This window comes from Passer montanus, unplaced genomic scaffold (assembly GCF_014805655.1).
Source record: "Passer montanus isolate IOZ18808 unplaced genomic scaffold, ASM1480565v1 scaffold54, whole genome shotgun sequence".
Classification (NCBI taxonomy): Eukaryota; Metazoa; Chordata; class Aves; order Passeriformes; family Passeridae; genus Passer; species Passer montanus.
Window position 1 is genome coordinate 5,668,755 of NW_024370374.1, and position 27,739 is coordinate 5,696,493.

The following is a 27,739-nucleotide window of genomic DNA, read 5'->3' on the forward strand; positions in this document are numbered from 1 at the left end:
CAGCACTTGATAGTTTTTTATTACAGAAATTATGTAATTTATCCTGCTTTTTTTTTTAGCTCTTTAACATCAATGAGTAGAGTTATCCCTAGTCAGGCACTTGTTCAGGAATGGCCTTGAAGTCCCCATTGATATTTTTCTCAGCTAGTGTTTAAACATGGGAAATTACTTTTGATCAACATCATTAAAACCAGATTTGTATGGCATCAAATTAAAAACTAAGAGATCTAGGGGGTTGGAAAGGCTAACTGTAATATATTTCAGTAGTGACAGAAAAGATTCAAAAAATTTCTTTAAAAATTTGAGGTTTTTTAATTGTTATTAGAGGGGGAATAGCTTTTTAAAATTATATACAAATAGGCTCCCCATTATGATCAAAACATGAAAAAGGAGAGGGCATTGCTCCATCTGCAGCTCCATCACATGAGGACCTGCAGGCATCAGTGCTCCCAGAACCGCCTCAGGAATCCACAGAGCAGCCAGATGCCAGCCCTGGGAAAACAGGGAATGTTGCAGGATATCTGCATCCTGTGACTGGCATTCACAGGGGGGCCACGAGACTGCTGCAATGCTCAGGGCTCTACAGAAGCCTGATTTAAGGATAAATTAAATATTGATAAAAAGTGTGGACCCCTCAAAAGTTCTCCTCCCTAGGCAGAAAATACATACTGTAAAATTCAAGTCTATGGTATTCAGACCAAGCCACATGTGAATTTGATTCTTAAAAATACCAGCTTTTAAGCAAATTTCATCCCTTAGAAGAATACTACACATAGTGCTCAAACTAAGCACAGCAATGATATATCTCTGCAAGATCAACAGAAGTAATTCTTTCCTAAAAATCCATATTTCATGTAAGCTATGAACTTTTCAAAAGTAAATCAAGGCTGGGAACATCTTGATTTACACCTTTCCTTAAAAGATGGCAAGTTTCCTGCAAACAAAAACTTACATCAGTTAGGAATAATGTAAAAGCTGTTGCCATTGGAAAAGAGTTTCTTGATTGTTATATTTCCTGACACCAGGTTGTTTTCCTACATGTAGTGTCCATTGTTCAGTGACATTTGCAGTAATCTTCAAAACTAAATTTTAGTTTATACGACGTAAGAAAAAATATAAACTTATTCTAAAGAAAAGACAGACGAAGAAGGGGAGAGGAGACAAAACATGATACTAAATATAGAAATGAATATTGGGCAAATGATTTAGTAAATGTGAAATAGTTAAATCTTCAGCATTAAGATTTTACAGACCTCCTTCACTGGATGTTTTGAGGGCGTGTATTTGCAGCAAAATGTCCAAGCCCTTCCCCTGGCTGGGGTGGTCACTGCAGTCCAGGAGAACCAATCTGCCAAGGGAGCCAAGCTGCAGAAGCTGATGGACACCTGCATCACACAACAAAACTTCTCACATCAAAGTCAGCCACAAAAAGGGAGTTGGAAACTATTTTTCAAGGGGCATCTTCCTAAGCAGAGCATTAGGCCTGAGAATATCCCTCAATGACAGTGGAAGATCATAGCTGGAATTAATAATCAATAATTCTTACAGTGTTAACAGATCAGCACCTTTTGAAGACTGAAAACTGTTTAGTTCTTCTATCTCCATGTGAAAAAGAAAAGGGACACAGACTGGGAGAGCAGATATTTGTAACTACCATGATGCCTCAGGTTTAGCTTTTCTATTTCTCACATTCTGGGCTGCTTTAGCGTGTGGGTCTGAGCTTCACATGAAGGGCATGGTGAGCTCTGTGCACAGAGCAGGGAGACAAAACAATTCCTGCTCCAGCTGGGCACCAAGGACAAATGATCCAAATCTCAGCCCAGAAGCACAAATCCCATGGGCTGCAGAGAGAAAAACAAGCAGGATGGGACTGCAGGGGCTGCAGCTGGAACTGGACACTGAACTGCAATGTGCACATGGAGCAGAGCTGAGCCCAGGGAGAGACCCCGGCAGCGCTCGTGCATTTTGGGGCCATTTGGGTTCATCTTGGGTGCAGCCCTGGCTGGGCTCTGGTGCTGCCCAAGGTGCATCCATGGAGGAGATCCTTGGAATGAATCCCTGCTTTATTCTGTAGCTCTGCCCAGCCTCTGCTCTGGGGCAGCCTGCACAAGGCATCAACCACCATGGAGAAAGAAGCACTTTATGAAAACTCTGCCTCCAATAAGCAGCTACAAGAATTAATTTTCAATTTGCACTCTTTCACTTAATTTCCTATCAGCTGCAATTTCAGCAATGCAGAACACTGTCATTCACTCCAGAACAACTGGAGTACCCTGTTGTACTACGATACATCCACATTTGGAAGTTATATAGGATAAAAAGTGCCACAAAGTAAAACAAACCAATTTCAAACCAGAAGAAGGTAATTTTTGTAAGCAATTCAGGAGAGAACATGTTTGGCAAAGTTGACAAAGAATCAAGAAATAATGAATGAAGAACAATAAAGTAAAATTTGATTTTGAGCTTTTGAAGTACCTAGACATAAAAGATTGACTCTTATCAAAAAGATTTTTGTACGTACTTCTACACTCAATACATTTATGACATTTCATAAACATAACTTTATGCATAATAGTTACTGTATTAAAAATAGCTTATCCAGAGTTTCAAAGGAGAGTCACATTAGTTTCATTCTTTCAGAACTCATTCATTCAAAGAAATCATATCCTTTACTATCTGCTCACATTTTGGCAGCTAAAACGACCATAGGTCAATGAGAAAAGAGGTTTCCATTATTTTCACTTTTAATTTTAACAATCCAAGGAGTAAATAAAATTGTAAAAGATATTAATTGGAAAGGTTTAGTAGTTATTGTAAGAATTACTGAAACCTTGTGTGACTACAAAAAAGTGGGTGTCATCTCTAAAAATCCCAGAGGGGATGGAAAAAAACTAACAAAAATCCCCTGATGTCTTAACAAGAATGAAACCCTGTATCATTCAGGTAGCAAACACACTGGAAGATTATGCCTGGAATACAAGTATTGAAAAGAATGAATTTTTTAGAAAATACAGAATAAGCATAGTAAGGTAGCAGTGTAAGTTAATAATGAAAAATAGTATGGTATGACCTAGAAAGTAAAACTCAAACACTTAAAATACTGAGGGAAATAAAAAATTCTTCATTTTCTATTTTGATATAAAAATAACAAATATTTTAAACACATATTTTAATATCAGAGAGGTCATCGTATGAATAGAAAATAGTGAACATAAATTCTAAATAATAAAGATTATAATATATTCATGCAACTAGAAAGCACCCTATGAAGCCATTAAATAGCTTGAAATAAGGTGGACCTTTTATGTTCTAGCAAGAAAAAAACAGGTGCACTGAGGAATATTACTGTGGTTAAAGAACAAAAAGCATCTCCCACAGAAGACTCAGTTTAGTCTATGAATAACTAAAAAAAAAGCTGAAAAGAGATATGACTGCTCTCTAAAAATATATGGAGAGGAGGTAAATAGTAAAGAAGATGCAGAGCTTTTACAGGTAAATTCTGTCTAAAAAGGAAGGAATTAAAATTAAAGAGACATGAAAATTTTTAATGAAAAGTAGAAGAAATCTTTTAATCATTGGAGCAGACAGTTCTCAGACAGCTTATTGTAGCAAAACAGAGAGTAGAAACCCCAATTCTTTTTTAGAAATTTGATCTAGTAAGTATAGTTGTCGTACCAGATGACTCCTGGTTGTTCTACCTTTTTAAAGCCTTAATTCAATCTGGACTTTTCATAAGGGTCTCTGGCAGATAAGTGCAATAGCTATCCCAATTTTAACTTCCTTGCAGTTATTTGGAATACTTAAAGGCATTTGTTCAATTATCAAAAAAGATTGTTGTCAGTTACCTCAAGTACATCAACACTAAGAACTTGTTTCCTTTTTTACAGACCTTGGACTTGAGTTTTCTGGACCTTGGGAGATAAGTGTTTAACCACAAAGCATTCAACAGACACTTGGTTCTCTACAAAAGACTTCTTTTCCAGAAAAGTCTGTGCTATTTTCATTCTTGGCAGGGAAAAACCATGCTACTGCAGGCTTTAACATAGTTTTTTTGTGACTTGTCCAAATTCTTCAAGACTTTAATGAGATAATTGTCTCCTTTCACTTGAAAAATTAGTCCTTTGATCGTGTTTTGTGCTTTTAAAGAGTTCTATCAGGTCTTCAAGACTATTTTTCATTCTATGTGTTCTTGAGAAATGGGTGCAGCAGCTCATTAAATACTTTTTTCCAACTGGGGAGCACTTCTTCCTTTTTCATGTGCCATTTCTACCTTCTATATTTTTTAATGAGTCAAGACCAGTGGTGACCATGGATTGCAGTTAAGTTTTACTGAAAAAACATGCAGCTACACACATTTTAGGATACCTTGTAAACTATTGCTACCAGCCCAATGTAGGCAGCAGGGGAGGACATGCCATTTCACATGGTTTTTCTTTTACTCAATACATCCACATAATTTCTTCCAGAACATCTGTATTTTGGGCTACCTGGACAGACGGGGCTGACAGAATCCTGGTAAATTACAAAATTCCTCTTAACTTCTGGCAGGCAGCACCTGGACTCTGCTAAAAGTGGTCCTGGGGAGATGTAGCAGGCAAAAGGCACACACTTAACCATTCTGGCAAGTAAGAGGTGAATATTTGGGTCCCCAAATGAGCCAAGCCAGCTGAAATCCAGTCCTGCTCAAGTGCTTTGGTGGTCACATCAGGCTGGGCCAACAACAGCTTGTTCCTGCACCAATGGAGAGTTTTGGAATAAAGTTTGCAACTTTGACTAAGAGGCCAACTCAGGCTTGCAGTTCATTTATAGAGCTATGGATATATAATGCCCATAAATTCTGATAGTTAGCCCAAAGGAATTTTACTTTCACTTTGAACAACTGCTGTCTTTAAGAGCACAGAACACAAACTGGGAAAGCATCCCACTTGCCAATAAATTACGAGAAATCATTTTTTGAAGACAAGATGCACACTTGATAGGGTGGAACTCAGGTGGGTGAAGCAGCTGAGATAGTTCAGGACAAAAAAACCCCACAATGACTGATATTGACAACTTTCTTTGCTACAATGGTAGAAAAAAAAATTTAAGTCAGTGTGTGTGTCTGTAAAGAAGAGACTCTGCAGAGAAGATTAAGCTGAAAAAGAAATACAGGTTTGTGACAGGATGCAGATGTTTATCACTACCTCCGAACAAAAGAATGCAGCTCATAAATCATATGAGCACAACTGGGATGGGGCAGCAGAAATTTCTGGGTGCTCTGAAGAAAACCCTTGTTTCAGTCATCACAGTCTGGCAGTGCAGCTCTTCACTATTTGCAGCTGTACTAAATAAGGTGGTTGCTCTATTCCTTAGCTTGTGAAAAAAATTACTCAGCAAGAAAAAGAGAAGGATGGATTTAGTGTTGTTTGCTAGAGAAGAAAGTTTAGAAGTAATTTGTTTTAATGTCCTTGAATACTGCAAGACACCATAAACTGAGAAGACAGTTTTGATTTACATCCCTAATATATACAAAATAAAACTGAATTAGCTTAATTTTTAAATAGCAATATGTATAGTTTTAATACTGCATTTAAATAATTGCTCAAGGAAAATAATAAACATAGCAGACTGTTAAAAAAGAAAACTACAAAAAAAGCTTAAAGGCTTCGGAAAAATGGTAAATTTTTAGAATATACAATAGCAGAAAAATTATCAAAATTTAAAATATATGATAAATTTCAATAAAATTACACTATAAGGTGCAGGATACTACATTTGTGTGATATATAATAAATCCAGTGCATGCACAGTAAACTGGCCTGGTCTTTTTGGATCTTTTAGACAATACTGGAATAAATTTTATAAAAAGTATATGGAAATACAACCAAAACATTAAAAAAGCATCTTGGAGAAATGTTCAGCATCACAATGTTTAATTTTTACAAACTTAAGCTTCTCCTGTTAAACCCCCTTAGGTAAAATTTATGCAATTTGAAGAACCCATGCTGAGTATTTCAGGACTTGGTTGTTTAAAATACGACAAACCAGTCTTTACAAGTTCGAAACAAGTTAAACTAAAGAGAGAATAAAGCAAATAAAACTTTCATTTACATCTTTTTGGATATGTTTTTTTCTTACGTTCAGCTTTTAAGCCAGTAAATAATTACCTTTTGAGAGGGTACAACTAAACAATAACATTGATTAATTAGGAAAGAATGTGGGGTACACTAATCAATCCTAAAGACAGTTTCCCTTCTCCCACCTCAATCCTTTTGGTCTGCCAGGAACAATGACTTTCAGAGCCTTTAAAAAACACTGATATTCTTGTGCATTGACAGCAAAGCCTCTTGGTGAGCTTTGTTTTGGGAGGAGTGGGTGGCGGGCCGGGGGCACGGGCTGCTGGGAGAGCAGCGAGGATGGCAGGTGAAGATGGAATGCTGTGCCCTCTCTAACCAGCTGAAGGCTCTGCATGATTGTTTCCTTACAAATAATACCTGTGGGTGTTGAAACAGCTCAGGGAATCTATCAAACACACCCCTTCACTCTGCTGTTGGAACTGCAGAAAATTTATTCTCGTTTCAAAAGAATCTTGGCAGTAATACCTGTAGGTGGTTGAGTAATTTAGAGGAAATCTGTCAAATCTACTTCCACTGACTTTAGAAATAGAATTCCCTAATTACTTTCAAAGTTGCTAAATGCAACAATTTATTTTCAGAGCAGTTACAAAGTTCTGTTCTGAGCTCCTATTTTTTATTTTAGCGACTTTTTAATAGGCTTAGCGGAAGAACTAGCTCAAAGAGTAGATCTAATAATTGTGCAACATTTAATTTAACTCTCAAAAAGGAAAAAAAAAAGTCAGTGCTGCATGTTGGTGGCAGCCAGGACTCTCCTGCAAGTGTAATCCCACTTCACATGGGTGGACAGTCAGCTGTTTTCTTACTGAGCTTGAAGAGGAGACCTCTGAAACTAATCTTGATTCAATGCTAGCTGTGTAGTGCTACGTGGATTATTTACAGATTGTGTATGAACAATATAAGGGAAGATCTCTTTGCTTAACCAATATTTCTTAGTTGAGAACAACAGAATAATATTGAAAGCTCAGAAATTTGTTATAAACCCACTTATACCAGCAGAATCTCTTAGAGTCCCCAGGCACACACTCCATTTACTCTGTTTAACAACTTTGTCAGCTGAAGTGATTGAGGGTACATTTATTCACTCTCAAATGTGATGTAATTTGACCTTGCACAATCCCCAAAGAAGGATAAAAAGCCTGGGATTAACTAAAATAATCTCAGTGTGCCAATATCTATCTCAGACTGATAAAATACAGGAATATTTGTCTGTCTCTGTCTGACACATTGTTAGAACCTGGTTCCTACTGATCGGAATTATTTTTATGCCATAAAAGACAGTTAGTCTGGACTAAGTGCTAAGACTTCCCAGTGTGTGAATTCTAAAGCTAAAAAAAAAAAGTGAAATTCATATTTCAGTGCAGAGACACATTACTTGCATGGGTGTTTTGTGGCAATCCAGTGACAAAACTGATAATAAATAGAAAGTAACAAATTCCCTTTGCCTCCTGTCATCACCAAAGAATCCATGTCCTATTTGGATTCACCTGATTTTGCAGGAGGCACCTCAGCACATAACATATTCAAAAGGTGAACAGGTCTGTGGCCAGTGAGGCTAAATCAAACCTGAGTGGTAAATACAGTGGACAAAAATGTTGGACCCTGCTATAACTAAAACTTCATTAGTGCCAAACAGTCGCTTAGTTTCTAATTTGAAGAATAATATCATCCTCCAACTGTGGTCTTTCGACCAATATGTAATTTTTTAGCATGAACCATATTTCTCTAGCAAATATTCCTGTTCAAACAGGAAGAAAAGCAATGCACGTCCGTGGTGAAAAAAATCCAGAAATTACATTCTCAGAGTATTCATTTAGCTGCTCAGCACAATTTCAGACAGATTTCCACCAGTTACTCTCCTGTACTTATGATCTGTGCAGAAGAAATTCACAATGAAATGCAAAGCACAGGACAGAGTTAGCAGCCTGCCTCATCAGGAAATGACACATGAGCAGCCACCAAACTTGCAATAAGGCTCTGATACTCAGAAGACAAATTGTTTATAAATTACAGACCAAACAGAAGGAAAGCCAAAGGCAACATCATTCTTGCTGCTTATAAAAAGGAAAGTATTTATTTACTCTCTTAACAGACATTCTGTATCTGTGCAGCTACTCACCTTAGAATTGTCTACACAAAGATGGTTTTAATTACCCAGTCTCAAATAACCTCAACCACTTCTTTTTACTGAAATAAAACACTTAGACTGCTGGACTAGATACGCCCATACTTCATGCTGATAGACAGAACTCTGGTTCTACATCTTTTAAAAATACTTTTCAGAAGAATTTAGGGCTTCCAATAATTCCCCTGTGAAACAAAAGCCTCTCTAGATCTAAATGAAATTTTATTTATTCAAAATGCAATATGGCTCTTTGTAGGTTCTATCAATCAGGTGCCATCCATATTAAAAGGGTAGAACCCCCTCTATTTAACATATCAAAATCATTTTCTCCCAAGATAAATAGCTCAGAGACAATTCCCCTGCAATGTATGTTTATGAACAGCCAGCAGGAGCCATTTATGGTCTCATAACACATAAATCAACTGCAGGAACCCTTGGTCAGAACGTGGAACATCACAACATTAACTCCCAGTGACTACAAAGCTTCTCTCGTCCCCTTTTACAGGTGTCAAATCATGGCAGTGATTTTTGTTAGTAGCTGGCAACAACTTGATCTATTTAAGTGATAATTGTTCCTTAGATGCATTTAAACCTTAGCTTGGGATGGGGGGAGGTGGTGGGGAGGAATTTTGTCCTTACACAATTCTTAATGAAAAAGCATAAAAATAATTGAAATTCTCTTCCTTTTCCTGCCCTACACAATTTTTTGGCAAGGCAGGTGAACCAACTATTCCATACAGATCGACACACACGCCACGAAGTGATGGAAACAAAAAATCAATGTTTATTTTTTCACCGGGGCTTTTGCTTTCAGAATAATTACCTATGCACAAACTCTAGATGGCAACATTGCACTTACTGTATTACTAAAACAAAATGTCACACTGAGTCCCTACGCATCCTCTTTATCAACATTTTATGTGCCACAGATCTATAGCCTCTTATTATAAGTGTAATGAAGCAGAAGTTATTGAAGCATTTTATTGATTGCTCAGATCACAAGTTTACTGTCATACTGAATTGGCACCTTACTTGCCGAAGCAAACTGCTGACACCTTTTTAAAAAAGTGACAACTACATCTATTTCATGACCAGAAATCCATTTTCATCTCTATCAAGACAAGAATGCAATTTTCACTTCATTTAACTGATGTTAGGCCTGCTCAAGGCATGACACTTGGAAAAAGACACAAGTTTAAGGTTCTTAAAATACTTCTGGCAACTAGAATGCAGCTCAGCTGTGGGAAAAATCTCAAGCCTCACTCCAATCTATAAACAGTCCAACATTCTAAGAATCACTTAGCTCAACTATCAAGAGGGCAGCTTTCTATTTCAATTTCAAAATTACCAAAACACTATTTTTATATTATTTTAATAGGAAGCTAGGGTGAAATATTACAGTTTTCATACAGAATCTTGCTCTACACGAAGTTCACTTTAACACAGGATTATTTCTGGAGTGACCTCTACACAGGTCAAACAGACAAATAAAAATCTATTTTTCTGTGACCTAAAAAGAAGGAAATAAAGATACTTAACACCTCTTCAACACCATGAGTCAGTGTCATATAAAATTAGAAAAACAGAAGCTTCAAGGAAGAGGAAACAAATAATTTAAGTCTATAAAAAAAGGAGGGGGGATGTTACTGAAGAGAGGCTGAGATACTAGAGTTATTTTCAGAATATATTCTTTTATAACCCATAAACACACAAATACAAAACTGTGTTCATTCAGAAACAAAATGAAGAATTTTGATGGCGTTCTTGTTTCCTTCTAATAACATCTAATAATTATTATGCTGAGTTTACCACAATATAATCTGATTTTCTGAAAGGAGCATTGTAAACAGGGTTCATTTGGTATAAATTTCTGATAACTCAGAATTAAGCATGATCTAGAACAAGCATGGATATAGAAATTATAGGCAAAACATGCAGTTTAAAAATACTTTATAAAAGTCTATCATTTTATCTGTTTTCACGCAACCCCCCTGAACATTATTATAGCGACAAATTAGTTTGTATTTTATTCATATGAGGGAAAAAGAAAACAAGTCATTGAAATTCTTACTGAACAATGTAATGACTGCAATCTGTGAAAACCAACTGAACAGTAATGATAAATATATTTCTTATGAAGTACAAAAATAAAAGTTATGGAACAAAGGTTTTGATGGTGTCTTACAGAGGCATTCAACCTCCAGAACTTGAGTCAGCAGTTTCAAAAGAACAGCACAAGAAAATAGAAGAAATATAGGCTTTCTTTTCTTCTTTGTTCTGACATTGGCAGTATTTCAATTTTTTAAAATCAGTAATATTTTTGTGGATCTGCATAGCAAAATGAGGCAAGCCTCCTGAATGATGTTTATTCACATGGTTTGGAAAAAGTGCTGTATATTCAGTTTGAAGCAGTGCATTTAAGCTTGTTTTCCCATAGCCAAAACAGCAAATAATAGAATCAGTCAATAATTTTATTCCCTTTTGTTTTCTTGTAGGTATTTTGCATACTAGCTCCATTACTTTAATGTAATGTAATTTGCTGTGGTTCACATGATTAATTACTATTACTGTAAGTTCTGCTAGATCAAGCTAATGAACACTGAGCACAGTTTCCTGTCACTTCTCATCCCAGCTCAGTCCCCCTTCCACACACAGAGTAAAACCTCAGGACTGTGAAAACTCAGCTGTGTTTAACTACCACACCCAAATTTAGCTAAACCCTTGTAAGTGCTCAAAAACATCTAAACACTGATAGGAACTTGGAGGTGTAGCAATATTTGATAATCCCATCTCCCATAGCAAATGTTCGCTGTGGCAAGGAGATGTGCTTTTATCTACCTGCTCACAACCGATATTATTCAGCACAGCCCAACCCCAAACGAAGCGAACGTTTAGAAACCATTAATATCATTTTAAAAAGGTATTTGAGCCCTCTCTTTTGGCCTCTGTTTGGCTGTGCCGGGCCGCTGAGTGACAGCCTCCCTGCTTGAAGCGCGCAGAAAGCACAGCCTTCCTCATTCACTGTCAGCTCCGTGGCCTTTTCACACGTTCCCTCCGGAGCAGTGTTTGTCCCCAAACACTGGGACGCGGCACAATGGCATTCCTGCCCCGACAGCCCCGCTACCGCCGGGGAATGCTAATGAGGGACATCCCCCAGGGCCAGCCGCATCCCCAGCCCGGCCCGGCTACTCCCATTGTTACACGGCGCAGCTCTGCAGCTCCTCGGGAAGGGCTTGCGCCTTTCTCCCCGAAACTATTTCTGGTAGATGTTCTAAAGGCTTGGCAGGGAAAAAAATAATTTTTGAGTCTTGCATGTTTTCCTGCATGCATTATGGATAAAATTAAGTGATTATATGATGTAAAATAATTATGGAGAATAATATATATAAAATTTGCTGGTTTATGATATAAAATAATTCTATATACTATTTGCTGGGTTTATGATCTAAAATAATTATATAATTATATCTATAATACATATAATATCTATAAAACCAAAGAATTATATAACTATATCTATAATACGTATAATATCTATAAAACCAAAGAATTATATAATTATATCTATAATACCTGTATCTATAAAAACATAGAATTATATAATTATATCTATAATACATATAACATCTATAAAAAGAATTATGTAATTATATCTATAATACATATAATATCTATAAAACCAAAGAATTATATAATTATACCTATAATACCTATATCTATAAAAACATAGAATTATATAATTATATTTATAATACATATAATATCTATAAAAACATATATAAAATTTGCTGGTTTGTGCTATAAAAGAATTCTATATAATATATAATTTACTGCTTTTATGATATAAGAGAATAACATAATTATATAAATTACATATATAAAATTTACCGGTTTTATGATCTAAAAGAATTATATAATTATATCTATAATACATATAATATCTGCTGCTTTTATGATATAAGAGAATTATATAATTATGTACATAATATATATAAAATTTACTGGTTTTATGATCTAAAAAAATTATATAATTATATCTATAATACATATAGTATCTGCTGCTTTTATGATATAAGAGAATTATATAATTATATAAATTATATATATAAAATTTACTGGGTTTATGATCTAAAATAATTATTACATGATATATAGAAAATTAACTGCTTTTATAATAGGAAATAATTCCATAAATATATATGTAATATATAGAAAATTAACTACTTTTATAATATAAAATAATTTCTATAATATATAAAATTTACTGATTTTGTGATATAAAAGAATTCTGTAATTATATATGATATACAGAAAATTAACTGCTTTTATGATATAATTATATAAGTATATATTAGACAAATAAAATTAACTTTTAATTATATAAAATAATTCTATAATCTTATATAAAAATATATATATTAAATTTACCATTTTTATAATATAAAAATTATACTATTATATATATTATATATAAAATTAACTGGTTTTACATAAAATTAACTGCTTCTAACCCCCAGAGATATTTGGGGATCCCAGAAATTCCAGCAGATGCCTACACAACATGTTTAAAACAGCAAGGCAAAAGGCTGACCCCTGAAATATTAATAGTAGATGAACTCTAACAGAACTCGTGGGGGGTTTTTTTTGTTGTTGTTTTTTTGGTATTAGCTGCATTTTACCCACCCAGAATTCATGCCATTAAAATGTCAGCATAAGCTTTGCTGAAATTTTAGGAAAGCTTATAGCTCATCATACACATATGCAGCTGAAATTAGAAAGTAAAAGATGGAGGATTTTAGGATTTTTGCAGTACAGTGTTTGTACATTTTTTTAAACTTTCTCATTGATTTAAAGAAAAATAAAACCAGTTCTCAGTGCTCAAGTATTCCCTGAGTTTCACCTGGTTTACTTTGCCTATATTGATTTCAGGGAACACTTGGAAGAACATTTCCTGTCCCATGTGAAAGGCTACAAACACCCAGCCGAGGGGCAGGGACTCCTCACCGTGCCCTTCCCTGGGGCAAGGAGCAGCAGTGAGATAAAGACAACACTTTTTAAATTCAATACATGCCTTTTTGACTGAAGTCCAGGTGGATTTAACAGAAGTACCAATATTATTACAGAATTATGTGTATTAGCATATTATTAGTTGTATGTGGTACTTGATTTCAGCACTAAAGTGCCTTAGCAGAATGATACTGAATCAAAGAATGTAACTTTAAAATTTGCTTTCCCCTGTCATTTACATGAAAAGACAAAGTAAATAGAAATAATTCAGGTGTGCAAAGAGACAAATGGAAATGGAGCAAATCTATTTGATGCTGTCAGGCAGTGGCTGGGTGTTATGTTGGTGTGAATTCTGTGTGCAGCCACCACAGCACTGCCCTGCCAGGCCTCAGCACAACAGGACAAAGTCAGAATATTTCCCTTGAATGTCCTGGTTTGTTTTTAATGTGCCTCTAACCTTGGATCTGTACCACAGCACAACCTGCTCGTCACAAAATAAACTTTATTCAGACAAGGTTGACATAAACAAAAAGGTGTAAGAGCACAGTGAGGAGAACTGTTACACCTACAGCTGAAATAATCCCCAGTTGCTATAATGACTTCATTTATGCTCAGTACTAACACAACTTCAGTTAGAAAATGGCTGGAAAATTAATAGAGAGACACTTTATACTGAATTATATGTTGTATCTTATCTTTAAAGTAATATAACTCAACACAAGATTTTGGCACATTAACTGCACAAAAGATTTAACATCCTCGTGCTGTAAAATTTTCATTTAAGCACTTAATTCAGTCTGAAATGCTTATTAAAACACTTTCATTATAAGGTTTTTGTAGACTGTCATAGCTGTACTGACATTTATCCCCATAAACTGGACTCCTAAAACTTACAAATGTCCAAGCTGATTATATGAGCATATATCTATATGCAAGGCTTACATTATATGAAATCATTTGTCTTCATGAGAGATTTCAAATCTACTAAAATTGTTTTCTTTTTCTTGTCACATACAATTTTCCATTGAACACTGACAGATAATCACCAGGAGAATGATTAGCATGAGCTGATTTACTGAAATGTCTTTATATACTCTTTACAGAAAAGAGTGACAAGTAGTAAAAAAAAACTTTCATGGGAATTTCTATTTAGAAACTCTATTGTTTGTTCTGTTCAACTAATTGCCATTATACTTGCTAAATACTTGTATGCATTATCTATATTTGTATTTATTTAACAGTTAATATTATGTTTTAAGGCACTGGAAAGTAGAAGATTTCAGTTCTGTGGCTTTTGTGACAGGCAACATTGTCTTAAAAGGGTAGAACTACCAATAAAATGTGTAAAGATATTTCCCACTATTTAATATATCACTGTACTGCCTCAGAAACAAGCTTTATTTTCCTTTTCTCGTTTACATGCTCTTTTTTTTTTTTTGGGGGGGGGGGTGGGCTGGGGGTTGTTTGGGTTTGGGTTTTTTTTGTTTTGTTTTTCTAGCTGACCACTGTTAGTTCTGGAGAGGAGCAGCATCCCCCAGTTCTCATTTCTCTGGGTGGATCTGTCAGCAGGAGGTGCTGTATAAACACAGTGAGTTACACTGTGCCTGCTCCTCTCCTCCCCCTTCTTTCCTCCAGCCTGGAGCTGCTCATCCTCAATTCTGGGGCAAGCAGCACTTGGAAATCTCAGCCTCCTCAATGCCTGCTTCATCTCATTTTTGCCTTCAAAACCTTTATGTCTCCTATTTTCACCTAGTCCTTAAAAATATATGTACATCCTTAAAAATATAAATGAAATTATTTTGCTGTGCTTAGCAAGATCACCGTTTTCTCACTTGTTTCCTAAAATTTGAGTAATAAAAAATTGCTCCTAAACTGTCAGGATTAGCGAGTATCTGTTTGCCACTGCTTTTTCTAGTTGCAAATTCATGTCTGGTACATTTGTTACAGAAATTTAAAAAATTATGTTTTAAAATATACATTTATTGAGTTTTTCATGTTAGCTGTACTTAGAATAGTTTTATTTATTTATAATATGTTTCAACTGAATCATTGTTTTAGTTCAGTAGGAAGACTTTTGAGACAACTGAAAGCTGCCTGTGCAGAACAGCAGTGAGAACTGATGGCTTTAGAGAATTTCCACCCAGGGAGCATCCTGGCTCGGCAAAAATGCAGCCCATGACATCCCACACCACCAGAGAGGCACAATTAACTCCTCTATTAATTGTGGGCTCTGCAATCACAGGACAAGCATTTCCTTCTCCTAACAGGCACTGCAGCATCTCCAGCCTGTGGCACAGCTGGTGTTACACAATCAGTACATTTGAAAAGAAAAACAGACAAGCAGACTTTTAAAGAGTGGGACAACTCACCTGTTTGCAACACTTTGCAGGCTTTACTCGTTGGTGCAGGGCCAATAGAACTCCTCGGATGTAAATCTCTGCTCCTGAGGGGCTGAAACCTCCTCTCTCAAAGACCCAAACAGGTCCACACAAAGGTGTGATGACATTTTGCAGGCGTCTGTCAAGCAGCGAAGCTATGCAAAGAAAAGCAGAAAAAGAGAATAAAACCCCCACCAAACAAGCAAAAGAAAATGCATTCTTTTGACCCAACTGAAATATACAGCCTCTAACACAGCCTCGGCACCAGAACTAACTCTTAATATCTATTATTTATATCTGACCTGGGTTAAGTCTTGGAAAAGCAACTCCTGCATTTCTAGTGGGCACCATGAAGGAGGTATTTATGTGGAGACACCCCCAGGAAAGGCTGAGCACGCCGTGAGCACACCTGAGTAGCTCTGAAGTGTGCCTAACTAGCTGTCGTGGTGTGCACTGATTGCCTTATCTTCTCATTTATCACAGATGAGTTGGAACCAACCTTGCTGAAACCCACTTGCTTTGTCCTGATCAAATTGCAAGATCCATGTTGTTTCTGTACACAGTTTGCTGTTGAGGGGCTGAAACACACCCACAATATTGGAAAGGTAACATTCATAAAATAGAATCAACGCTCTCAGAAGCTGTTTTAGTATAACCTCCTCTTTGCCACCGCCTAAAAACCAACTTCTAACAAATAAAATTGCTCAGTGTGGCTGGATAATAATAAAGGTTAAATTAGAAAGGTCAAATGAAAAGAGAAATAAAATTGATTTGCGGCAATGCTCTCAACAAGATCTTTTCCTTGCTGTTCTTAGATTTCAAATCACTGCAAAGGTTGAAAGGATTCTCTCAAAGGGACCTAATGGCAATATGTGAGATAAATAACGAATTATTATTTTGGCTTCAGGCATTACTCAGGTGCATGTGCTCTGCACACATTTCTCTGTAAAATATGTGGGCCTTTCTTATACAACAAAATAAAATAACATGAAGCAACATTCAAGGGGAGGAGAGGGAAGGGGAAGGAGCCACAAAAAATCTGGTTTTCTGAGCAATATGAAACAAAATAAAAGGAAATAAATCTGCATAAAGCACACCTGTGAACAATGCAAACAAAATTATATCATTTCCCCATCTAGTCAATCTGTGGTCATAAAGATTCTCGTTAGCTATGTTGGTATAAATGGTAGATTTCCTAAGTACATAAAGACTGACAAAGAACTGCAAATTTTGTCAGAGAAAATACCAGAGGAGGTGAATTACACTTTCTATATTTTATTAGAATAGGAAATGTGCTCTATTTGGGTAACGTAAATATTAAGCCTCAATAGCTGTTCACTCAGCTGTGAGAAGAGCATCTGAACCAAGACCTCAGTTAAGAAACTTTCATCTGCAAGTTCTTTAATAACTGGAGACTTTTGGATGGACAAAGAAGGAGCATCTCATATGGGTGCATATATCTTCAAGGATAGAGGAACAGGTAATCATGCAACATATGTATTTTACCTCTGCTAAAGTCAGTTTATTTTAGGAATTTTTGAAACACACCGTTTCAGTGAAACTGTGTTTATTTTTTGTGAAAGGCATTACTGTTTTAAAAATCATGTTGAAGTCCAGGTCTTCTGACTTCCACAATTTCATTATGAAATTTGATTATCTAGTCAGTAATTGTATGTATTCTCACAAAAACATTTCTGAGCACTTCCATACAGTACACTTGTCTTTTATTTAAAGGGAGAGCAGACTTAACAAAATGAGACTGAGGATTCACTGAACAAGTTAATATGCATATTGACCTACTCTAATGATTATCTTATTTAGTATTAAAGAGCAATACTGCAAGACTTTTTGAAAATATTTCATCAAAGCAAAGACCCCAAACCAGAACACACACAACAGACCATTAAATATTTGCTTTTCAAACATGATTTCTCAGGATATGGCCATGCAATTGAAAATGAGCAAAAATTATCTCAAGTTGACAATAAGTGAATTAATAGTTTTCCAGTCTATTTTAATAATGCACTTCTTATCATGTGATTAGGTGAGATAATGAATGAGATTTGACCAGGAACACTGGTAGGGGTGAATTTACTTCAGTGAGCAGCATCAGAATCAAATCTATGTTTCACGTTATGTGATAAGAAGTGGTTATAGTCTTACTTGGTTTAAAAATAAAAGGACGAAAATCTGATCCCAGTGATGTCTTTGGAAGGTTTGCAAATAACTGACCTGAATGTGATTTTTATTCAGTGCTTTTTAACTCAGTTACCATAGGATAAACTTCACAGAAGTGAAGATCAAGATAAGTAGTGCTGATTATCTGAGCGTAAACTGAAACATAACTGTGGAAAAATGTTTATATGCTTACTGGCATTGAGTGTTACATTTGAAACACCAATTATAATACTTACAATAATTTAGTTTTGCCATAAATAATTTTAACATCAGTATAATGCAGTAGTGTCAACCCATTTTCTCCTTCAGGACCAGAGAGGGAGAGTGCCAAGATCTGCTGGGGTATCTTGGAATTTAAAGATTCAAACTGTCACCTCTTTCAGACATACCTAGCACCCAAATTACTCAGCAACACTGAGTATCAGACCAAACTAATTTTCTATAAGCAATAACCACTTCCATAAACATCAGCTGACTTTATCCATAATGGTATTTACTTCATTCCACACTCAACCTTATTGTTTCCAGATTTATAGTTTCAAAGTGCTTGTATTCTTGCTTCTTTTTTTTCCCCCAATTCTTTTGACCACCTTTTTAATAATCAAAATATCAATGGTATTAAGTTATTAAGCATTCACTGAAGTACAAAAACGTGTGCCTAGAAAGTTGAAGGAATAAAGGTAGAACACCAGAGCAGTCACTTCATAAGAGTACACTTTCACTGAAATATTCCATAACTTTATTCTGTATGGTGACTCCAGAAGACGCTTAAGATAAAAAGCCCTCAAGATAGATTTAAAAAAAAAATATCTTTTTTTTCCCCATGGTTTAAGAACATTTATGTTGTTCTTATTTGGAGCTGATGCAGGTATGCAAGAACAATTTCCAATGAAGTTAGTTACTTCCATACATTTTGGTGATTTACCTAAAACAAAGAAGGTATTAGTTTGAACTATCACCTTTTAAAAACCTCACAGATCAGCAATGACTTCACAAACTGTCTCCCAACTCCACAGGAGTGCTTTGCTACTGTGGTTTAACACAAAGCAATCTACAACGCAAGATGAGAGAACATACAGGCAAAATTTCACAATAAGTTTGCAAATCTTTTAGAAGTCCATTACAGCTGATCAAACATTACAAATTGAGCTATGAGGCAGGACCAGGAAGGCCAATAACAGCAAAAGAAGGTAAATTTAACCCTTGCAGGAAAGTGCACAGGCTGACTTGCAGGAAGAACTCATCATGATGTGTCCTTCAGGAGGTTAGAGAGCAAAGGAAGGCAGTTTTGATTATGGAAAACACTTTAAATTATAGGCAAAATCCCTTTTGTTTCTAAGTTTCATGAAGAATTTTAAAACCTGCCTTAGAACCAAAATGCCTTTTTTTTTTGTCTTTTAATGAGTAATTTTTCCCATTGCAGCAGTTTAACCTGCTGGGGAGTCAGCAATGGATAAAAGGACAGTACCAAGGAACTTTGCTCCTCAGCTAAGCTGAGCAGTGTAAATACACCTTTATTGGTTTTATTCTCCTCCTTATTGATTTTTTTGACTTCAAATAATATAACAAACATTGAATTTCCTTGAAGAAAATAATTGTTTCACAGTGTAATTTTACACTCCTCTGAAGAAAAGAGATGTGAAATTTTCCCTAAAGCAAAACCCAGTGATTTTAAATTGGAGATGGAGAAAATAGCATGATGCCATTGTGGCAAATGGAAGAGAAAAATCTCGAATTGTTTCACTTTGTCTTGTCTTTAAACTTGCTGAAAATTATAAAAGTGCAATGTTTCTCAAATTAAGTATCATAAAGGATGAAATCCAGCAGGGTTTCCACAAAAAGCAAGCAGAACGTTTGTAAAGGAATGGGAAAATCACCCTCTGGCAATTTGCAATCATCACCAGTGGACCACAAAAAAACTAAAAGGCAAATCCCCCAAAATTTAGTTTGTTAACTTTCTTCTTACTTAGAACCATGACACTACTGGAGCACAGACATAATTTCTTATTATATTATTTGTTATTATTTATTATATTATGCAGAGTTAATTTCTCCATCAATTTCTCTTAGCAAACAAGGTACCAAATGGCTTTTTTTTTTTTTAACCAAATAGCAGTATCAGAACAAGCAAACATAAATCACCAACATTAATTTCCATTAGGGGACACAAAGATCTTTGAATATGACCAACATATTAGAAATTCTTTCTGAACTTTCTAGTGATAAGGCTTTTTTCCTGAAGGTACTTTGGTACTTTCAATATGCCCTGTACATTTACATATATATGTATATAGATCACTGAGGGCATAAGATGGAGTTGATGCTCACAGCACTTCACATTTCTAATATTTTTAGCAATAGGTAGCAACTTCTGATTGTTACTAACCATTTAGCAGTTCCTTGTCCAGGGCAACTGGCACACACTGCCCAAAATTGTAACTTGCTTAGGAAAACAATGATGGAGACCATGCATTCTCCTCTGTTGCTTAAATTACATCAGGGTGTTTTTACTCAAACACAAACTAATCTAACAGCTGCTGCGTACTTTTGTTTATATGCTATATGTCAAATCCTATTGTCCCCAAGGTACTTATGAGAGATGCTTTAGCAGTCATTTTCTTAAATACTGATGCCTATGTGAATTTGGATTTTTCCACCATTGAACAGCATGACAAGTACACGATTGCTGTACTTAAAGCAATCTTTCACAGCTGCTTTGCTTTCCCAGTGATCCCATTAAATTGACGGCATATGCCTGTGGGGTCTGCAGTGTTACAATTCTGCTGAACAAGATGTTGGTTGTACACTATAAATTCCTACGACACAACCTGGCTTTTTTTGTGGGAACCACTCCTCTGATCATCCTTCTGTTTGTTTGTTTGTTTTTTACCTAAGCAAAATCAAATTTAAAACCTTATCCATGGCTGTACCCTTTACTGAAGAGCTGGTTGTGTTAATGGGTTAGAAGTGGAAACTCTAACCCTGAAAACCTACCAAGGCTCCTCAGTTCCTAAAATGAGCATGAGTCATGTCTTTCCTGGACTGAAGGAAGTAGCTGTGCATTAAATATGCTGGCACATCTTCTGCTTGAGCAAGTGGACCGAAATGGTGTGAATTGTTAATGCCTTGCTGCTTTGGTTCACGGCTTGTGATTGATCATTTGTAACTATATCTACTCCTTGTTCCATGAAATCAAGTATGGAGTAATGGGTTCATCAGATTTTTGGGTTAAATTGAGAGTGAAGAGGTACTGTGTGTGGAAATAAGAGTTGCCATGTTCGGGGCTGGCCTTGTAACAGCATGGAATCTAAAGGCGATATTCAAAACCACTTCACTCATCACACGCTTACTGATTCTGAATAGGGTCCATTTGCAGGGGACATTTGGGAGTTTTCCAATGCACTTTATGCCTCTTTCTTCACTTCTACCACCCTGCACATCTCTTTTTTTTTTTTAACTAGAACAACCTATAACATGTCAGAGTAGAAAATTAATAAATTTACGTAACTTGCTATGTAAAAGTTAAAATAGGCTTGGGCTGAAATGAGTGTCCTGCTAATTAATGATGCTACCTAAATATTGTCAGGCTAAAAGAACTTGGCAGAGTTTTACTCAGTAGAAAGAATTACAGTCTCATATTTTGTAGAAACTTACTCTTCCAGGCAGAAAAAGAGCTACACAGCCTGAATTTTCACTCCTCAATCCTTCCATGTGCAGGAATGACACACACACTTTCAGACATTACAACACAGCTCATGACTTTGCAAACAGCAGTGTGTGGGACCACAGCAAATCCAAGCCAACAGCAACCAGAAGTGACAACTTGTGATGGCCTGCAGGAGAGTAATCACACACAGTGTCTCCACAGAACAAGAAAGGTAATGAATGTCAAACTTGCTGCCACGCTCACACTGCTCTGTTTGGAAAACAGAAACCTTCCCAGACTCACCGTGCTGCCTCAGCTGCTCTAGGTAAATTCCACCAGGTCAGAATCAAACACAGCAATGTGTTTCCCTGTTTTAAAATAACCAATGGAAGCGATTTAATCCCATGTGAATGTTCCGAGTGGAATGAACAAATCACTGTGGTCATGTGAAACGTACATCTAGGCTTTCCATCTGCTCTTGTGCTGAAGTTCAGAGACAAAACTGAAATGTGGACAAATTAAAGACCAAAAAAGAAATACTGAGCAACAACAGGCTACTTTGCTCCTCATTCAGGAGTAAAGAGAGAAATGGAAGGGAATTAAATGAAAGTGCAGTGGAAAGGAGTGCACTGCATGTATACATCTGTGTTATTTGCGATGATTATAACTTCCTTAAGACAGCAATACAGCAGTTCAGTTTCAGTTCATCCAATCTGGAGCACACAAGATTCTTTATTTCTCTTTGTTTAGTATTTATCTTGATGAATGTAGGCACAGCACAAGCCTATAGCAATCCAATCCATGCACGAGTTTTGTCTTGAAGAGTTTTGGGGAGACTTCACCCATGAAATGTTGGAAAAACAGAGCCATCACAAATGAAGAAGCTGCATCTTCAAACTAATTTTGAAAACATTCCATCTTTTTCCCTCTTAACTCTTCTGCCTTTATGTGAGCACCTTGCTGAGGTCAGGTTCTATATCTCAGTATTAAATCAGGGGTTTTTTAAACTATTTGGACATAAAATTACTTTGTTGGCTCATCATTCTTATAGGAAAGCTTTCCCATGCCTACACAAGGAGCTGTGCCACAACTGGAAGATGTTCATCAAGTCTATAAAGTCTTTCATAAAAAACAAGTAATTTTCCTGGCAGCCAGTGAGAGGCTGAGAAGGCTTTCTCAGCCCCAGTATGCTCAGAATTCTTGAGAACAGCTCATTCTGACACCCTACTGCAGCTCACCTGGTGACTTCACAGGTTCACAGAATGGCTGAGCTTGGGAGGGATTTCCAGAGGTTTTTCTAGCCCAAATCCCTGCTCCCAGAAGGCTCAAGCAAGAGCACATTGGCAGGGTTTTCTGTGGTGTGTTTTGAATAGCTCTAAGCATAAGACTACAAAACATCTTTGGACAAACTCTTCAGTGTCTGAGCAACTCACAGAAAACTTTTTATTCTTATGCTGAAGTAGAATTTTCCACACATGGGTTTTTACCTACTGCTTCTTATCCACTCACTGAATTTTACTGGGAAAAATCAGAATACATGTTCTTTACTCCCTGCCAGCCCAGCCTGTCCTTGTGGATTGGATTATGGCTCTCCAGCAGCAGGCCTTGGCATTTCCCTTTGCTGGGCTTTAAGGGATTCCTCTCTACCTATTTATGCATTGTTTCTCCAGCATTTATTCTAACATGCAAAAGTTCCTTAAGACTTACAAGAACAACACATACTGTCAAGTTCAATACGTGTTTCAACTTAAGTAGAAACTACTGGAGAAAATAAATCTTCATGACTCTGACCTTATGTACATCAATTTCATCCAGGCAAAAGAATCACTCCTAGTGAACTACAGTTTAAAAAACCCAAACTACTTATGAAAGGATACTTTCAGCTTTCAAAACAAGCAACTGCAGCACTACCCTAAAAAATTACTAAAAAGCAGAGGTGGTGTTTTCTGTTCAACCAGGAGAAAGAGGCAATATTGATGTCATGATATTTTTTTGTATTTTAATTTACTGAGTCAAGGAAAGGCACATTATAAAGGAACTTAGGGCAATTTCAGTACTCTGCTGGTTACAAGCCATAGTGTCAGCAGCTACATACTTGCCAGATAAAATAAAAAATGTCTTAAAAGTTTGAATTAATTTTTACCAGAATGTGCCTTCTACACTAAGCAGTATAAGGTAGGTACCTTCAGTGTGTCAAATAAATTCAATAAATTATGTTGTGCTTTCCAATGGAAAAATTTACAGGTGAGTGGAACTGAGTGTGGAGTATTTAATTTTACTTAAGTATCAAATTTTAATGAAAAAATGTATGATCTTTCTATTATAACACATAAGATATGTAACAATGCAGTCTAACAGTAGGCATTGACCATAATAATAGAAATATTCTGTATATAATATATAAATTGAAAAGTGACATAGAAGAGCAAAATATTTTCATCACAGAGTAGGAAGGCAGGAAGGAGCAGTAGTGGGTTCTTTTTACAACATTGAGAGTCCAGTTTCTCCTCAGAGAAACAAAGAGAATATTTAGCTGAGGATGTTGTGCTCTTCTTATTATAAATATTTTTAATGACCATTCCCTACATTTCTTTTAATAATCAAGTACATATTATTCATTATCTTTGATCTGAAAGTAGCTGTAAACTTTGAAATAGCCAGAAAATGCTCACAATTAAGGCAGCCATCTCTCTTCCTAAAATGTGGCCTAAAATCTGCTTTGCTTCTCTGAAAGTGGTGAGGACTAGAAGAGAAAAAAGCAGACTGCTTGCAAAGACATTTCTTGAGGTGCAAATCCTAAAGAACATAAGGCTCCTTTTGTTGATTTTCAAATGCTATGTCTTCCATACATATTTCTCCCATGATAGGAGGATTACTTACAGACAACTCTAAAGTCCATAAATCTTGAATTTATTTCTTTAAAGTCTTGTACTAAAAATCTTTGGTGTCAAAAAGAGAGATATTCGTGAATAAGGGAAAATATAGTCACGGGGGTATATTTTTAAATGCCTAATTAAGTTCATAGTACAGGGATACAGGTATTTGCTAAAAGTAACCACTAAAGAAAAGTCAGAGAAATAATTTTTAGCCTTCCTAAACAGAGTTGGAACAATATCTTACTCATAGACCATATACAAGGGTGGAAGAGAGAAACTTTGTATGTGTTATTCCATTGAAATTGCAAGCAAAAGCTTTCATACTGAAGTAGCCCCTACAAAAGACAATCCCTGAAAATGGATTAAAACCACACAAATATTAAAATGCTAAAATAACACAAAGCAATAACTTTAAGCACAAGCTTATTTACTGACTATTTGTCATTTTCAGTTCAAATGAAGGACACCAACACACAAAAATTATTAAGAAAACAGGATTCACTTTTCAATCTAAGCCCTCAAGGTAGTAAATGGAATACCTGTCCTACAAACATTGCTTTTCCACTTACGATATTGCCAATTTTTTCTCCACATACCTTGTGTTAGTGCAAGATTCATCCTCAGGGTGCAATTATCACAGCTGAGATGGCCACAACACCCAGAGCGTCCCCACACAATTCCAGAAGGCTCCAACCCATACAACCTTAACACTTCAGGAGGCTGCAAGCTGTGCCCTTCTTGTCCTTCAGCCCCCTTTATGCCCTGCTGTTGGTGCAGTGCCCCTGTGTGCCCTCTGCTCCCTGCGGGGTTGGGCAGCACCCCTGGGCACTCCATGGCTCCTCACCTTCAATAGCATTCACCTGTGCTGCACAGCTGCAGCCCATTAGGGACCAATTAGGGATTAATTAGGGATCAGCCCCAATCACCACCAACCGCGTGCCCACATGCAACCATCTGAAAACTTTAAAAACAGAAAGATGTTATTGCAAAAAAGTTACAACTTAGTTCTTTAGCAACCTTGAGAAAATCAAAAAAGGTAGAAAATAAACCCTAAACACCTACAAAGAAAACATTTACCACTAAGAGAACAAATGCCTTGGCAAAGCAATCTTACTCTAGATAACATGCAGAAATGTAGAATATACATCATTAGATTTCCACCACTGACTCAAGTTATTTCAACTCTAGCACTCTACATAGGCAAATTTATTGCAAATGCAAGAAATTGCATTCAAGTCTAGTCCAGCAATAACTCTAGTCATTTTCAAGGTCAGCATTCTACATAGGCAAATTTATTAGAAATGCAAGAAATTGCATATTCCAAGTCATCCTGGGGGGGAGGGTGTGAAGGCACTTGCAGTTCAAGCAAAACATTTTGTGTCTTTTACCAAATGAAATAATATGCACTAAAAAGAAAAACGTAAAAATCTAATTTTTTTTTTAATTTAATTTTTTTTAAATAAAAAATTAAATGCATGTGAATAATGAATCTAAATCTCAGATGCTGTACACATACATGGAGTAGAAAGATTTTCTTCAAAGACTTTACAAGTAAAACATGAAAATAAAATAACTATCAAATCTAATTGTTTAGCCACACAGAAAGATGACTGGGTTGTGCAAAATTGTTTATGGGTAGGTGTGGACCATAGAAAATCATGGTAGAAAACCAGTATAATGGAACAATGTTTTTGAACTTTGTGTTTTCAGCAAGAGGCTGCCTAGCAGTGGGAAGTTGTGGCCTATATTTGAATTAAACTGTTCTGCAGAGATAGGGGGGCTTGGTTTTCCCTATTATTTTTATTCTGGCAGCATATTTTGACTAGAGAATGCCTGCTTTGAATAAAATTACATGCTAAACTCTAGAAAGGTCACAATTGCTTCATTTAACTGCTGATTCCAACTGAACATCCAAATGCATTGATTCTCATTAGTTTTAATGTTTAATCCTAATAGCTTTTAATAAAAAGTGATTTTTTAACTTTTAATTCTGACAGCAAAGATAGAAAGTCACCTTTAGAAAACTTTAGATAATAATATTTTGGCCCATTGTATACCATCACAACAGGGAACACCACGAGCCATTTCTCATGCCCACAGTAAAATTCTAAATTATGTTTACTGTCCATGCCCACATTGTTCTGGTTTTTCCTAGTCATGCATTACAGCTAGTGTTTTAAAGAGAATCCTCCCACTGCTGAGGTTTTATGCTGAACCAGATTTTCAGCTTGAACAACATAATGTCATATAGCTCAATCAATTTAAAACTTGCATTTCTTGATAGCATTCTTTTAAATACTATTTTCTTGCTACACTTACTTCGAAATAATTGATTATTGAATATTTGGCTTACCTCCCTCCAGCTTGTACAGAAATCATAATACTTGAGCATATACACAATAGCTGTTTTATTTTGTGCAATACAATTCAGCCAATGCAGAATTATGAAGGAGATGAATCATCACTGTAGAAGTTGTGTGATTAAAGCAGAAACTGTCACTGAAGTGATGCTGCTGAAATTACCTGTCATTCTTTGAAAGTCTAAGAAAGATAGTGTACAAGTTACTTTTTGATGACAGAAATGGCAATACTTTGACCAGGAAAAATTCATTGTTCACGGAGCTGTTGAAAAGAAGAGGCAAGAGGAAAATACTAATGGCATTATTCAGCCATCATTCCTGCTTCAGGTCAGGCAGGGCAATATCCTGAGCTGTCTTTTTCAAGGTGCTCATAGACAACACAGAGGAGAAAAATTTTACAAATCTTGTAAATTTTAAAAGGAATGCATCCCGTTTCAAAAACTCCACATTCAGCTGCAATAAGACATGTTCAGTTGTGAAAAATGCCTCTCCTGCCTCAGTAAAATACACATTCCACAACTGGCACTGCACACCAGCTTAGGAGAAATTTTGCCTGTCCAAAGAGATCCAATTTACAATAAAACAAAGAGAATACACCATCAATAAAATTTTTGGGGTTATTTTATTTTTTTCTTTTTTTTTTCCAATTTTAACTGGTAGTTACAGTAACTTCAATGCCGTTCTAAGGCAATCATGGAACTTTTGAGAGTGCTGAATATCACCCAAGCTAATATTCCACTCCATTTTTCCATTTCTGCACATATTTGCCATATATAGGCCCAAATGCCATGTTTCTTACCCAGCTTTAACTCAGAATTCCCTTCTTTGCAAGAGAGAATAGAGGATGGGAAAACAAACAAATATATTACAATTTCTGACAGTGGGGTCAAGATCCTCCAACAGTTGCAGTTTCCAATCCCTTACAATAAAAGTTCCTTACTTTTCTAAACAGTTGCCCAACTGAAAATTACTATCTAAAATAGATTTGGAAGAGTCAGGTTCAAGTTTAAACTGAACAGTATTTTAGACATTTTCTGGACTTTGGTGAGACAGAAA

At 36.0% G+C, this 27,739-nt stretch overlaps 1 protein-coding gene across 5 annotated transcripts; it reads right to left on the bottom strand.

Moving 5' to 3' along the window:
* Positions 1-3,762: 3,762 nt before the first annotated feature.
* DCDC1 (doublecortin domain containing 1) lies at positions 3,763-25,128 on the bottom strand. Of its 5 annotated transcripts, none has more exons than XR_005629356.1 (3): positions 24,920-25,128; positions 15,615-15,778; positions 3,763-4,731 (listed from the first exon to the last, which is right to left on the bottom strand). XR_005629356.1 is itself a non-coding variant. In XM_039725079.1 (3 exons), the coding sequence occupies exons 1-3, from the start codon at positions 24,939-24,941 to the stop codon at positions 11,436-11,438; spliced, it is 267 nt and encodes an 88-aa protein (XP_039581013.1). In that variant the 5' UTR covers positions 24,942-25,128; the 3' UTR covers positions 11,412-11,435. The 5 variants fall into 5 exon arrangements, 3 of the variants coding, with proteins under 3 accessions (XP_039581013.1, XP_039581014.1, XP_039581012.1); XR_005629357.1 differs by lacking the exon at positions 3,763-4,731 and adding an exon at positions 9,570-9,748; XM_039725079.1 differs by lacking the exon at positions 3,763-4,731 and adding an exon at positions 11,412-11,516.
* Between the last annotated feature and the right edge of the window lie 2,611 nt (positions 25,129-27,739).

Coding starts and splice junctions, on each gene's coding strand:
- DCDC1 (XM_039725078.1), bottom strand. CDS start 24,941: ATGAATCTTGCACTAACACAAG. Junction 15,779..24,919: donor GAATCTTGCACTAACACAAG/GTATGTGGAGAA, acceptor TTCTTTGCATAG/CTTCGCTGCTTGACAGACGC. Junction 15,543..15,614: donor CTGCAAAGTGTTGCAAACAG/GTGAGTTGTCCC, acceptor GTGTAACACCAG/CTGTGCCACAGGCTGGAGAT.